At 43.3% G+C, this 15,067-nt stretch overlaps 1 protein-coding gene across 3 annotated transcripts in view; it reads right to left on the reverse strand.

Moving 5' to 3' along the window:
• SPIDR (scaffold protein involved in DNA repair) overlaps positions 1 to 15,067 on the reverse strand; it is a 451,973-nt gene that overhangs the window by 405,598 nt on the left and 31,308 nt on the right. For all 3 annotated transcript variants that reach the window (XM_044294548.1, XM_044294549.1, XM_044294546.1), the window contains exons 4-5: positions 14,341 to 14,523; positions 11,380 to 11,537 (exon numbers count right to left, since the gene is read on the reverse strand). In XM_044294548.1, coding sequence (XP_044150483.1) covers positions 11,380 to 11,537; positions 14,341 to 14,523 — 341 coding nt within the window. The remainder of the gene's footprint in view (positions 1 to 11,379; positions 11,538 to 14,340; positions 14,524 to 15,067) is intronic.

Below are 15,067 nucleotides of genomic sequence, written 5' to 3' on the forward strand. Positions count from 1 at the left end.
CCAGTGCCCATAGCTGTGTGCTTTTATTGTGTAAAAAAAAAAAAACCGATTTGATACAATTGCAAATTAACCTTAGATGAATCCTGTCCCTGACTCATCTCACATACAGGACTCATCTCAGGTTAATTTGCATATGTATCAAATTGTTTTGTTTTTTACACAATAAAAGCACACAGAGCTATGGGGAATGGGTATTGCGGATGTGCTAGCGGCCATATAGCAACCCATGTCCTCAGCTCTATACCCAAAATCCCGGTGACAGGTTCCCTTTAAAATCTCCTGAAGATGGGAACATTAGACCAGCAGATGAGGCTGACAATTATTGTGAAGTGCTCGTCAGTGGAAGAGACCACTGCTATTACATGCAGCAATCTCCTCCACAGTATGGGGAGGAGCGATCACTAATGCCATCGTTCATCAACATACAAAATAATAATTTGCCAGCAGCAGAGCAGCACACTCCGCTGATGGCAACTGATGAATTTTTAGCCTACTTAAAAACTGCAATTGCCCAATGAACAAGCGTTTCCCTGTTCATCGGGTAATCAGTGGCACTTTTACACAAGCAGATCATCGCTAATGAGCATTCCTACAAATGCTTGTTAGAGCGCATTCAAACGATAGTTTTTTGCGTTCCGAATACGGTCCGTATACGGAACCATTCATTTCAATAGTTCCACAAAAAAAAAAAATTATGCATTCTGTTTGCATATTTCCGTTTCGTTCAAAGATAGAACATGTCCTATTATTGCCCGCAAATAACGTTATGTGGCTCCATTCAAGTTAACGGGTCCGGAAAAATAAAACGAAACACATACGAAATGTCTTCCATATCCGTTCCGTTTTCTCTCATAGAACCATCTATTGAAAATGTTATGCCCAGCCCAATTTTTTCTATGTGATTACTGTATACTGCATATGCCATACGGAAAAACGGAATAGAAGCGGAAACAGTACTGAAACAAAAAAACTGATCAGTTAAAAACGGCCCGCAAAACACTGAAAAAGCCATACGGTCGCGTGAACAGGCCCTTAGAGATGATCTGGTCGACCATAAGTCTGTGGAATACTCTCAGGACATGGTCACAGCAGGAACAGTTGACAGATTAAAAAAAAAAAAAGCTCAGATAACTTCTTAGAACTAAATAAGATTAATGCTTATGTTGATATGGTTAATCTGGGTTTCACTCCCCTTTCCCAAAGTTCACATCCCCACTCATCCCTTGGTTGAACTCAATAGACTTATGTCTTTCAACCATACTATGTAAGGGTCCATTCACACGTCCGTAATTTGGGTCCGCATTCGTTCCGCAATTTGCGGACCCATTCACTTTCAATGGGGCTGGAACGGATGCAAATCCACATTTCCGGGATCCGCATCCGTTTTTCGGGATCCGTTTTTTGGGGATCCGCAATTTTGTTCCTGAAAAAAATAGAACATGTCCTATTCTTGTCCGCAATTGCGGACCAGAAAAGGCATTTTCTATTATAGTGTCTGTGATGTGCGGTCCGCACATTGCAGGTGTCAGTGTTTTGCGGATCCGCAATTTGTGGATCCGCAAAACACTTACGGATGTGTGAATGGACCCTAACTATGTAAGGCTACTTTTACACTCATGCTTGGTGTGGATCAGTCATGGATCTGCACAGACTGATCCGTTCAGATAATACAAACGTCTGCATCCGTTCAGAACGAATCCGTTTGCATTATCTGTAACATAGCCAAGACGGATCCGTCTTGAGCACCATTGAAAGTCAATGGAGGACGGATCCGTTTTCTATTGTGCCAGATTGTGTCGTAGAAAACGGATCCGTCCCCATTGACTTGCATTGTGTGTTAGAACGGATCCGTTTGGCTCAGTTTCGTCAGACGGACACCAAAAACGCTGCAAACAGCGCCTCCCTGATGCAAACTGATGCACTTTGAGCGGATCCTTTTCCATTCTGAATGCATTAATGCAAAACTGATCCGTTTTGGACCACTTGTGAGAGTCCTGAACGGATCTCACAAACAGAAAGCCAAAACGCCAGTGTGAAAATAGCCTAATGTGTTTTTTCTTCTTGAACCAGAGGGTCACTTTAAGCAAATGTATTAGTATTGACATTAAATCAAAGTACAACTTTTTTATTTTTTGGATTTTTTTTTTAGTCATGTCATTGTCTGACTGAACCCTGTCAGTTTTATATTTTGGTGTCTGTACAAAACCATTCCAGCTTTCAAATCTCCTGAAGATGGGAACACAGGGTGTAAAGAGCCGGCAAGTTAGGCTTTTTTCACAAGAGATTCCATCTGGATGCAGTACATTCTGACAATGGATGGCATCCAGACTGAAAACTGACCCATTTATTTGAATGGGTATGTGCACAAGTGTTGTTTTTCACTGACCATCTGCCTGTGTAGGAAAAATTGCAGCATGTCCTATCTTCATCCGTTAGTCAAGCAGCAGTCAAGCAGGACTGGTCCATTCAAGTCAATGGAAAAAAAAAAAAATAAAAATTCAGATGCAGTCAGTTTTTAACTGATGGTTGCAAGGATATGCTGTGTTTTATTCTTCTGTTTTTCACACATGTGAAGAATGGAAATAAGGCCTCATGCACATGAACGAATCAGTTTTTGCAGTCCGCGAATCACAGATCCGCAAAATATGGATACCGGCCAAGTGCATTCCACATTTTCACCCTCCACAGCTCCCATACTATGTTACAAATCCCTATGCAAAAACGGACAAGAATAGGATACGTTCAATTTTTTTGGGGTAGCCGTAGAATGAACATATCAGATGCAGACCAAAATACAGTTGTGTGCATGAGGCCTAGAATGGATGCAATCCTGACAGAAGGAGACCATGAACACAATCATAGACAAAACGGATTAAACTGAACAGACGCTGACACATTCTGTACTGCTCATGTGAAAGAGGTCCAAGATATACCAAACCCAACCGCTCTCACTGTCATGTTAATTATTAATATTAAGGAGGCAAGAGTAACTCACACACCAACACTTCCAGACTCACTTAATCATGCCTTTAAGGACCTTGCTTTGTGTAATGGGGTAGTCGTGCTGAAACAAAAAAAGAGTCTTCTCCAAACTGTTCCTACAAACAATTGTCCAAAATGTCCTTGCGTGCTGAAGCATTAAAGGGGTATTCCAATCTCAGACAATGGGGGCATATCGCTAGGATATGCCCTCATTGTCTGATAGGTATGGATCCCAGCGGTGGGACCCACACCTACAACAAGAACGAAGCGGGGAGTGCTGTGGCCGGGGTCCATCCACCACCAAGCGCTGCTCCCATAGACGTGAATGGTAGCGCACCGCGCATGCGCGGCCCATGCTCCCATTCATTTCTATGGGGCAGACAGCAATAGCCAAGGCAGCGCTCGGCTATATTCGGTGGCTGCGCATGCACAGTGCACCCTCCTTTCATTTCCCGGCTTGATTCTCATTATAGGTGCGGGTCCCAGCGGTGGGACCTGTACCTATCGGACAATGGGGGCATTTCCTAGCGATATGCCCCCATTGTCTGAGATGGGAAAACCCCTTTTAAGATTTCCCTTCACTTGAACTATGGGACCTAGACCAAGCCCTCAAAACAACCCAATAGCATTATCCCTCCTCCACCAAACTTTACAATTGGCACAATGTAGTCAGTAAGGTAACGTTCTCCTGGCAGTGCACAAATCAAGACTCGTCAATCAAACTGGCATATAGCAAAGTGTGATTTGTCTCTCCACAGAACACTTTTCCAATGCTTTGCATTTTACCTAGTTTTATATGGCTTGTCTGCAGCTGCATGGCCATGGAAACCCATGCCAGGAAGCGCAATGTGTCCCACCTGAAATGGTGACTCCTTCAGTGCCGTGAAGAAGTATCACCTGCGGTTCTTCAGCGTGTTTACCAAGACTGGATTAAAAATAAAATCATGTGCATCTGGCAGAATGGTGGACATATAGAACACTTCATGTAAAGCACTATAGAAAACACTGACCTAGCTTAGGCTACTTTCACACTAGCGTTCGGGTGTCCGCTTGTGAGCTCCGTTTGAAGGGGCTCACAAGCGGCCCCAAACGCATCCGTCCAGCACTAATGCATTCTGAGTGGACGTGGATCCGCTTAGAATGCATCAGTCTGGCAGCGTTCAGCGTGCTTGCAGCGTTCGGGTGTCCGCCTGGCCGTGCGGATCCGTCCAGACTTACAATGTAAGTCAATGGGGACGGATCCGTTTGAAGATGACACAATATGGCACAATCTTCAAACGGATCCGTCCCCCATTGACTTTCAATGTAAAGTCTGGATGGATCCGTTCAGGCTACTTTCACACTTAGAATTTTTTTTTTAACAATATAATGCAGACGGATCCGTTCTGAACAGAGCCACCGTCTGCATTATATGAGACGGATCTGCTCTGAACACAAGTGTGAAAGTAGCCTAAAGGGGTTGTCTCATCTCAAAAAATGGGGGCATATTGCTAGGATACGCCCACATTGTCTTATAGGTGTTGGAACGGAGCCCCACAAAGTGGTGGCTGTAGGACTCCGGTCCGGCCACCAGCAAGAGCTCTCCCCATAGAAGTGAATAGGAGTGCACCACGCATGACCGGCCACTGCTCCCATTCACTTCTATGGGCCCAACGGAAATAGCCGAGCCCGAGCTCGCCTATTTTCTGCGGCCCCATAGAAAATGAATGGAGGGCGGCTTCGCATGTGCAGTCCACCACTTTTGAGGCTCCGTTCTCGATATAGGTGCAGGTCCCAGCGGTGGGACAAGCACCTATCAGACAATGGGGGCATACCCTAGTGATATGCCGCCATTGTCTGAGATGAGACAACCTGTTTAACTCCTAAACGGACACCTTCAATGTTTTTCTGCGTAAATTCTAGCCAAGACTCATATTACATGGCCCATTTCCCACTAGAGAAATCTGAGCTCAATTCAATATAGCAGATTTCAAAATAGAGCCTCCTAATTAACACTTTCACACACTGTAGGTCAACTTTCTACAAAAACACCAGTTAAAAGGGTGTGTCCAGACTTTTGCCTCACTCTGTATTACAAGGTCTCTTATATTCTATTGATTTCTGAGAAGTTTGTTTAATGGACAGTGACCATTTAATCGCTGCTGCCCCCTCCCAGCAACGCTCCCAGCCGTCGCTCATTTGACTGGAGCTTTGCTGAAGTTCTCTACACAGTAGGTGGACGGCAGCTCCACTGTGCCGAAGGAATGGAACAGGGACAGTGCCCCTTGGTTCACAGCATCAGCGGGGGGGGTCCCCAGGGGTCAGATCTCCGCAATTATAATGTTATATCATATCCTAGCAAAATGTCACAACTTTACAAGAAGATAATTCCCCCAGAAGGACAGCTGAGAGAAATTATATGAACTTGTCTAAAAACAGTAGAAAAAAAAATATATATTGTAAACACTGAATACAAAATTACACAAAGTGATATCATAAGAACACAATGGAAAGCTTTCTCAGTAAATACACACACCCCTATATACAAACAATATTTTTTACATTATTGTTTTGCAGTGTCAACAGACACACGTGGGGAATTTGTTGGATTGTGGCTCCCTCTGTGGGAACATAAAGGTATTACCAGCTTCACCTGATAAGAGTATTAAGAATAAATGCCGGAAATTCTACCAATGATTAACTAAATTATGACATACAGTAAAAAGTAAAAGTAGGTTAAAGTTGATGCACTGTCCATGTGACTAAAACATATCTCAATGATAAAGTCCAGCAGCACAGTGATTTTCTTACCTAATGAACAAATCTTGATAGCTAAAATTAAAGAGGTTCTCCAGGATTTACATATTGATGGCCTATCCTCAATATAGGTCATCAATATGAGATTGGGGGGGTCCAACTCCCGGCACCCCAGTCGATCAGCTGCAGCTCTCCTGTGAGTGTGATGGCCTTCTCGCAGCTTACATTGCATAGAAGCAGTGCTTGGTATTACAGCTCTGCTGAGCTGCTGCGCGTAGGCCATGTGACCAATGAACGTGACCCCATATTGCCTAAGAAGAGGCCTAAGCGCTCGGCCCCGCAAACTCTCTGTACAGGTGATAGGCGGGGGTTCTGGGAGTCTGACCCCTGCTGACCTCATACCGATGACCTAATCTGAGGATGCGTCATCATTATGTAGATCCTGGAGAAGCTCTTTAAAGGCAAAAGGAAACCAGAAGTGCTGAGATCAGACATACCCAGACAGACAACCAATACTACTTACCTGAAATTGATGAATAGGTAAAATACAGAAAAAAATATATTTAACTTTTTTTTCTATGTATACACAATCTGAAACGTGACAAGATGCAGTGTTGGCTTTCAATCTAATTATGTTAGGGTAAGGCCCTGCGGTCAGATTGCGGTATAGCCACTCTCCACTCTCCACGATCCACTTCTGAGTTCGGCTCCCAAAACTGCATCAGGAAACCTGACCACGTGGCCATACCCTTATGCTGGTCATACACCTTCAGCAGACTCCCCATTAACATGTAGGCAGGGTTCACACATAAGCGTACCCGATAAGCGCCGTTTACAAGCGGGCTTATCAGTCATTTACATACGTGCCGAGGAAACGAGCAAACACCCATTGTCGTTCCTGCTAGGTCTATGTGCGGGAACACGCGACAATGCACCCCAAAGAAGCTCCTGTACTTCTTGGGGCGTTGGGCGTTTTGCAGCGCGATCGTACGCGCTGTAAAACACTCAGGTGAGAACCATGCCGATAGGGAAGCATTGGTTTTTGCTTGTTTTGCTTGTGAACCCAGCCGTAGACTGGGAGACTGGTGACTGGGACCAGACTGGGACCAGCACTTGTAATTACTCTGCACCACCTCTGAAAGCGAGACGACATGCAGTGCAATCTTGAAGAGGATGCAGTGCTCGCATCAGTGCCGATTCCTCTCCAAACAGCTGATTGGTACGGTGTCCAGAAGTCAGACCACGCCAATCTGATACTGATGTCCTATCCTGAGGGTAGGTCACCAATATAAACCCCCTGCACAACCTCTTTAATGAGCAATGGAGCACTGCTGCCCTCTGCTGGTACATTTACACATTTCATTATATTCACTTTGTTAATTAACACAGAAGGGTGAAAAATGTTGACCTAAAACAAAAAAAATGTGTTTAAAAAGTCTCAGAGCTCCTATCCCAATTCACAGGAGTAAAAATAAAGACAAAGTATTATCGAGCGCAGCATGCACCTGCACACATCCCTCTTCCTATTTACACATACAACTTCACAAAGGTCCTGTTTGGACTGAAATGTCACGTGACTCTTGAGTCTGCATTCATGTTATCAGAAATATACATTTTGGATGAAGTATACATGTAATGGCATGTATTATTTCAGAGAATGAATAAAGCTTGTTACAATCTTTTGCACCTACATAGGACTACTGTGGTCTTTCCTCGAAATAGTCTTAGATGCCCCTGCTTCTCTATTTCAAGTGGGGAACAATATCATTTTACACAGCAATATTTTCACTTAATATAGAAGATTTTCATCTCTACCAACCATCCAATTAATAAGTGACCAGGACAACAAAATCTTCCTTACTCGGTCACTTCTGTCCTGATTTCAGCAAAACTCAACTTTGGAAGAAGTGTTGTGTAGAATATCAAAAGTAAGAGTATTTCTCAGTATAACACCCCCCCCCCCCCCCCCCCCAATCACAAGTAGCACTCAGCTCTTTCTAAGACTCCCATATACTTCAATAGGTGCGTGGAAATAGAACATAAAGGTTTAATATTAAACTAATTAATTACATGTTCTAGTCAGTGTGACAGGTACAGGAATTTATCATAGACCACCATTTTACAGCTGTCTATGATAACTCCTGCTCTTATGCCTGAATTATGGCGAGTCATCTTAGGCTGCTTTCACACTAGCGTTCGTTGGTCCGCTCGTGAGCTCCGTTTGAAGGGGCTCACGAGCGGACCCGAACGCAGCCGTCCAGCCCTGATGCAGTCTGAATGGAGGCGGATCCGCTCAGACTGCATCAGTCTGGCGGCGTTCAGCCTCCGCTCCGCTCGCCTCCGCACGGACAGGCGGACAGCTGAACGCTGCTTGCAGCGTTCGGGTGTCCGCCTGGCCGTGCGGAGGCGTGCGGATCCGTCCAGACTTACAATGTAAGTCAATGGGGACGGATCCGTTTGAAGATGCCACAATATGGCTCAATCTTCAAGCGGATCCGTCCCCCATTGACTTTACATTGAAAGTCTGGACGGATCCGTCCGAGGCTATTTCCACACTTAGCTTTTTTTTTGCCATTTTAATGCAGACGGATCCGTTCTGAACGGAGCCTCCATCTGCATTAATATGATCGGATCCGTTCAGAACGGATCCGATCGAACGCTAGTGTGAAAGTAGCCTTAGGAGCATCTTCTGGAAATCTATTCGGCTCAGAACTGCCGTAGATGTAAGTCTTCTTTTACGCCTTAAAACTGGCAAAAAAGAATATTACTGTCCCTCAGAAGGTGGAGAGGGTGGTGTAGAAATGCCATTTGCTCCTAGATTTAGGTACAAAGACATTTAAAAGGTTGCAAACAAGAAGCTTCTCTATGCCAGAAAACTGGTGTAAGGGGAATGGTAAATTCCCCACTTAATTTGTACAGCTCTGTCAAAGTAAAATACAACATGTATATGTATTTGGGGCACTATTACAGAAATATTACAAAAATGCTGCCAAAGTGAAATGTTGCATCTTTAGGGTACGTTCACACTAGCGTTTTTTTTTTTGTCTGTTCAGGATGCATGAGGATGTCTTCAGTTCAGTTATTTTGACTGATCAGGCAAAAGATAAAACCGCAGCATGCTATGGTTTTATCTCCGGCCCCCCCAAAAAACTGAAGACTTGCCTGAATGCCGGATCAGGCATTTTTTTCCATAGGAATGTATTAGTGCTGGATCCGGCATTCAAAATACCAGAATGCCAGATCCGGTAAAAAAAAAAAAAAAAAAAAAAAAAAAAAAAAAAGACGGATCCGTTTTGCCGGATGACACCGGAAAGACGGATCCGGCACTTCAATGCATTTTTCTGACTGATCAGACATTTTTTAGACTGATCAGCATCCTGATCAGTCTTACAAATGGCATCAGTTGGCATACGTTTTGCTGGAACTGCTTGCCGGATCACTCTGCCGCAAGTGTGAAAGTAGCCTTAGAAACAGGCCTGGCAAAAACTGCCATTGGATGGTTGCCAGTTTTGTGGGGTAGAAAACACTGTTCATGGTTTAGAAACATGCAATATCTTTGCTACAAATTAAGCTACATCCACAAATTGAAAACAGTCAGCCCCGAAGCAAACAAGCAAGAATTAGCAGTCAGAAATCATGTAAATATATCTCTTGCAGACGTACCATAGATAATTTCCATCTAGCAGTAAGAGTGGGGTTCACACATTGCGTTCGAAACCAAGCTACTATTATTTGAAAGGCTTTAGCTGCAAACAGTTTGAAAGCAGTGCCGATCTATATGCCAGTGCAGTCTCTACTGCAGCGTGGCCACAACATAAATATCTACCCAATGTAATATTGCAAAACGTGTACCGTATAATTAGCTCTATAAAACGCAGTGCGCCTTATGGGGGCGAATGCTGCGACCGTCCGGTGAATATGCTGAGAGGGAGGAGGGGCTGGGGGCCGGCATCTGTTTCTGTAATGGCAGTGGGGCCCGGTGCAGTCACTGTTTTCTACTACACCGGGCCCCTCTCTCTGTAGTATACGGCAATTATATCTAACTTGTCACTATTGTTTAAAGTATTCCAATCATCTTAAATCTAGCGCTGTACTACTTCCAACTAACTTCTTGGCAGTCAGGAGGCCGGGTGGGCGCTCGTAGCATAGCTCACTACGCTCACTGCGCCGCCACTTTATGAATGAAGCAGGCGGCGCAGGAGCAGTGAGCTTAGTGAGCTACGCTACGAGCACCCGCCCTCCTGACTGCCAAGAAGATAGTTGTAAGTAGTACAGCGCTAGATTTAAGATGATTGGAATACTTTAAACAATAGTGACAAGTTAGATATGATTACCGTATACTACAGAAAGCAGGGCCCGGTGTAGTAGAATACAGTGACTGCACCAGGCCCCGTTGCCATTACAGAAACAGATGCCGGCCCCCATTCACTACACAGGGACACTGTTATTGGGGAACTGTGGATGACACATAAGATGCAATATATGTGTCATCCACAGATGCCCCCATAACAGTGCCATCCACATATGCCCCCATAACAGTGTCATCCACAGACCACCATTACGGTAGTTCAAAATCCACCAAAAGCACACCTTTTGGTTCAAAATTTTTTTTTTCTTATTTTCCTCCTCAAAAACCCAGGTGCGTCTTATTGGCAGGTGCGTCTTATAGGGCGAAAAATACGGTATTCAAATTTACACCAAAATAGTGCCATGCAGGACAAATGTTAATAATAAAATATATCTTTACTATAATACAGAATAAAATAAATTGCAGCTTAAAAATAGAACCTATGGAACAAGGGGGACACCTGGTGGACAAAAATCTTAATGGCAACCAACAATCAACTACAGCAAAATAAGAGCAATATACATACTGCGGGGCACATTTATTAAGACGGGCGTTTTAGATGCCGATCTTAATAAAGCGCTAAGCAGGCAGTGGTTCTGCCAGTTCTAAATTTAAGACAACTTCCGAGCCATGTTACATTTAGACCTTTTTCTAGGCCTAAAACAGGTGTAGAAAATGATGAATGAGATGGGCCTGCCGGATCGTCCCCTTCACCGAGCACACCACGCCCACTTATTTAGACCTGGTGTGAGCAGGGCGAGGTCGCAGCTAGTTGGGCTGCTATCTGCTCCTGAAATATACCTAATTTAGGCGTAATTCAGAATGATAAATGACCCCCTATATGTACTTAAGGGCCACCTGAAAGAAGCGATCAGGAGAGTATAATCACACCTAAAAGAGTAAACAGAGCAGCAGTGGAGGCTGGGTACTGCCCCACAGAAGACCCAACGCACCCAATGCATTTTGCAATAAAGTTTCGTCTAGAGTGGAGAGGGAGTGCTGGTTTTATGTGGATTTTTTTTACTTTTATGTTTATTTATGCACATTTGATTTTATCTGGATTATAATAAAGATATCGTTTTATTATTAATGTTAATAATAAAACGATATCTTTATTATAATCCAGATCAATGTTGGTCCTGCATGGTGGAATTTTTGGAGTGTAACAGAAATATCTAGCCATAATATCTCATTCCAAAGACCATTAATGTGACGAAGATGATCTGAAGAAAAGACTTACGTGTTAATGATGATTGTGTAAGAAACCAGAAGCTCCAGGATTTTCACAAACAGTGAAAAAAAGCAGAACTTACTTTCAAAGCTTCTACGTCACTCTGTCTCTGGTCACTGGACACTGACTCAGAGTCAGAAATCTCCACCTCACTCTCAGCTGCTTCAGACACATTGCCCTCTTCCTGACCACACTCCGCGTCACTGTCTTCTTGCCAGTCAGTAATATGAGGGACGTCACCTAGTTAAAATATATCAAACAAAACTAATAAAAATCGTTTAGCAATTTGATTATAAAGCACTTCCATTGCAAACTTCAGAGTTTTCTCATGAAACCTTCGGACACCTCGGTGGAAGCCAAGAAGCCTTAGTAAGCTACAAAAAAAAAAAAATAGCCACTTTCTTTCATTTACTTCTAAAGATGGAGGCAAGCATCTGACACAAAACTTGTCAATGATGATGACTTCAACACAAAAAATATTTGATCAATTTAGGCTACTTTCACACTTGCGGCAGTGTGATCCGGTGGGCAGTTCAGTAGTCGGAACTGGCCACCGGATCCGCCGATCTGCCGCTGACTGAAAGCATTTGTGAGACGGATCCGGATCAGTCTCACAAATGCATTGCAAGGGCAGATCCGTCTCTCCGCTTGTCATGCGGACAGACGGATCCGTCTTGTAAATTTTTTCACATTTTTACCAGTCTGCGCATGCGCAGGCCGGAAGGATGGATCCGGCATTCCGGTATTCTGGATGCCGGATCTGGTGCTAATACATTCCTATGGGAAAAAATGCCGGATCCGGCATTCAGGCAAGTCTTCGTTTTTTTTTTTGCCGGAGAGAAAACCGTAGCATGCTGCGGTTTTCTCTTTTGCCTGATCAGTCAAAACGACTGAACTGAAGACATCCTGATGCATCCTGAACGGATTACTCTCCATTCAGAATGCATGGGGATAAAACTGATCAGTTCTTTTCTGGTATAGAGCCCCTGTGATGGAACTCTCTGCCGGAAAAGAAAAACGCAAGTGTGAAAGTACCCGGTTTCTAAAAGTAATCCTTCTGACAGGTCATGAATATCCGAACAATGCGGATGCATACAAATCAGCTGTTGATGTACAGTCGTGGCCAAAAGTTTTGAGAATGACACAAATATTAGTTTTCACAAAGTTTGCTGCTAAACTGCTTTTAGATTTTTGTTTCAGTTGTTTCTGTGATGTAGTGAAATATAATTACACGCACTATAATTACACGTTTCAAAGGCTTTTATCGACAATTACATGACATTTATGCAAAGAGTCAGTATTTGCAGTGTTGGCCCTTCTTTTTCAGGACCTCTGCAATTCGACTGGGCATGCTCTCAATTAACTTCTGGGCCAATTCCTGACTGATAGCAACCCATTCTTTCATAATCACTTCTTGGAGTTTGTCAGAATTAGTGGGTTTTTGTTTGTCCACCCGCCTCTTGAGGATTGACCATAAGTTCTCAATGGGATTAAGATCTGGGGATTTTCCAGGCCATGGACCCAACATGTCAACGTTTTGGTCCCCGAGCCACTTACCACTTTTGCCTTATAGTATGGTGCTCCATCGTGCTTGAAAATGCATTGTTCTTCACCAAACTGTTGTTGGATTGTTGGAAGAAGTTGCCGTTGGAGGGTGTTTTGGTACCATTCTTTATTCATGGATGTGTTTTGGGGCAAAATTGTGAGTGAGCCCACTCCCTTGGAAGAGAAGCAACCCCACACATGAATGGTCTAAGGAGGCTTTACTGTTGGCATGACACAGGACTGATGGTAGCGCTCACCTTTTCTTCTCCAGACAAGCCTTTTTCCTGATGCCCCAAACAATCGGAAAGAGGCTTCATCGGAGAATATGACTTTGCCCCAGTCCTCAGCAGTCCATTCACCATATTTTCTGCAGATCAATCTGTCCCTGATGTTTTTTTTGGAGAGAAGTGGCTTCTTTGCTGCCCTTCTTGACACCAGGCCATCTTCCAAAAGTCTTCGCCTCACTGTGCGTGCAGATGCGCTCACACCTGCCTGCTGCCATTCCTGAGCAAGCTCTGCACTGGTGGCACTCCGATCCCGCAGCTGAATCCTCTTTAGGAGACGATCCTGGCGCTTGCTGGACTTTCTTGGACGCCCTGAAGCCTTCTTAACAAGAATTGAACCTCTTTCCTTGAAGTTCTTGATGATCCTATAAATTGTTGATTGAGGTGCAATCTTAGTAGCCACAATATCCTTGCCTGTGAAGCCATTTTTATGCAACGCAATGATGGCTGCACGCGTTTCTTTGCAGGTCACCATGGTTAACAATGGAAGAACAATGATTTCAAGCATCACCCTCCTTTTAACAGGTCAAGTCTGCCATTTTAACACAATCAGCCTGACATAATGATCTCCAGCCTTGTGCTCGTCAACATTCTCACCTGAGTTAACAAGACGATTACTGAAATGATCTCAGCAGGTCCTTTAATGACAGCAATGAAATGCAGTGGAAAGTTTTTTTTGGGATTAAGTTAATTTTCATGGCAAAGAAGGACTATGCAATTTATCTGATCACTCTTCATAACATTCTGGCGTATATACAAATTGTTATTATAAAAACTTAAGCAGCAACCTTTCCAATTTCCAATATTTATGTAATTCTCAAAACTTTTGGCCACGACTGTAGTTCCAGTGCCATAGCTACTCCCGAACAGCTGATCGGCAGGGGTGCGCAGTGTCGGACCCCCGCTGAGCTGATATTGATGACCTACGAATAGAGAACCTCTTTAAAATGCCCTAGAAGAGCATACAGACATCATCAGACAAGCCCTTTAATCTTATTGGGTGTTGCGCAAATCATACATCTGGTATAAACTGTTCAGAAAATTATTATTAAAGGGGACGTTCAGGTTTAATAATAATACAGGACTCTTTATCTTGCATAGGCTGCATATAAAAATATTGAACAGTCGATTACCCATTATCATGTTTTCAGAGAATAAACTGGAGTTGGATGTAACGTGGAAGCACAGAGGTATATTTTAGTATAGATACTTACCACTGCTTGATCGGTCATTGGATAAAGACACCTCTATATCTTGTGATTTGCTCGCACTGTGCGGGGATACATCTGCAATATCAGGCTGTGAAGTCTTATTGCTGCCATCATCTGACCATTCATTATCACTGGAACTCCACACTATATCAGCAGGATCTTTCAGACTTTCATCTGCTGAAGTTTCTGTAATAACACAAAGTAAACTTTTGAAGCATTCCTTCTATGATCACTGCAGTGTAGGCCACTTTCTCACGCACAATACTTTTCATCAGTATTTGTCATTCAAAACCAAGATTGGGTCCGAAACCTAGAAGAGTAATAAATCTTTCCATTTCATTATTTTCTGTAGGTTCCACTTCTAGATTAGGCTTATGAATACTGATACTTCAAGCAGTTCTTCCTATGTACCGGAGTTTAAACCTAACTAACTGAGAACTGGCTACCCAAAGACTATCATATCCCCCTAAAAATGTAGCTATAACATTCCCATTAAATATAATTGTTATTAAAAAAAAAACTGTTTAAAAAAGTAATCAATATGAGGTTCTAATATGTATCCTACAACCAGATACGCAGACATTTTAGAAATAATTCATTATAATCTGAAAGTACTCTAGTAACTAATCTTGCGTTGCAAGACAGGACAATCTGCTGCCCAGAAACTATGATTTAGGTGTCAACTAGGGATGAGCGAATAAAACATCCGAAGTCGATTCGCATAAAGCTC

The sequence above is a fragment of the Bufo gargarizans genome, chromosome 5, assembly GCF_014858855.1.
Source record: "Bufo gargarizans isolate SCDJY-AF-19 chromosome 5, ASM1485885v1, whole genome shotgun sequence".
NCBI classification, from domain to species: Eukaryota; Metazoa; Chordata; class Amphibia; order Anura; family Bufonidae; genus Bufo; species Bufo gargarizans.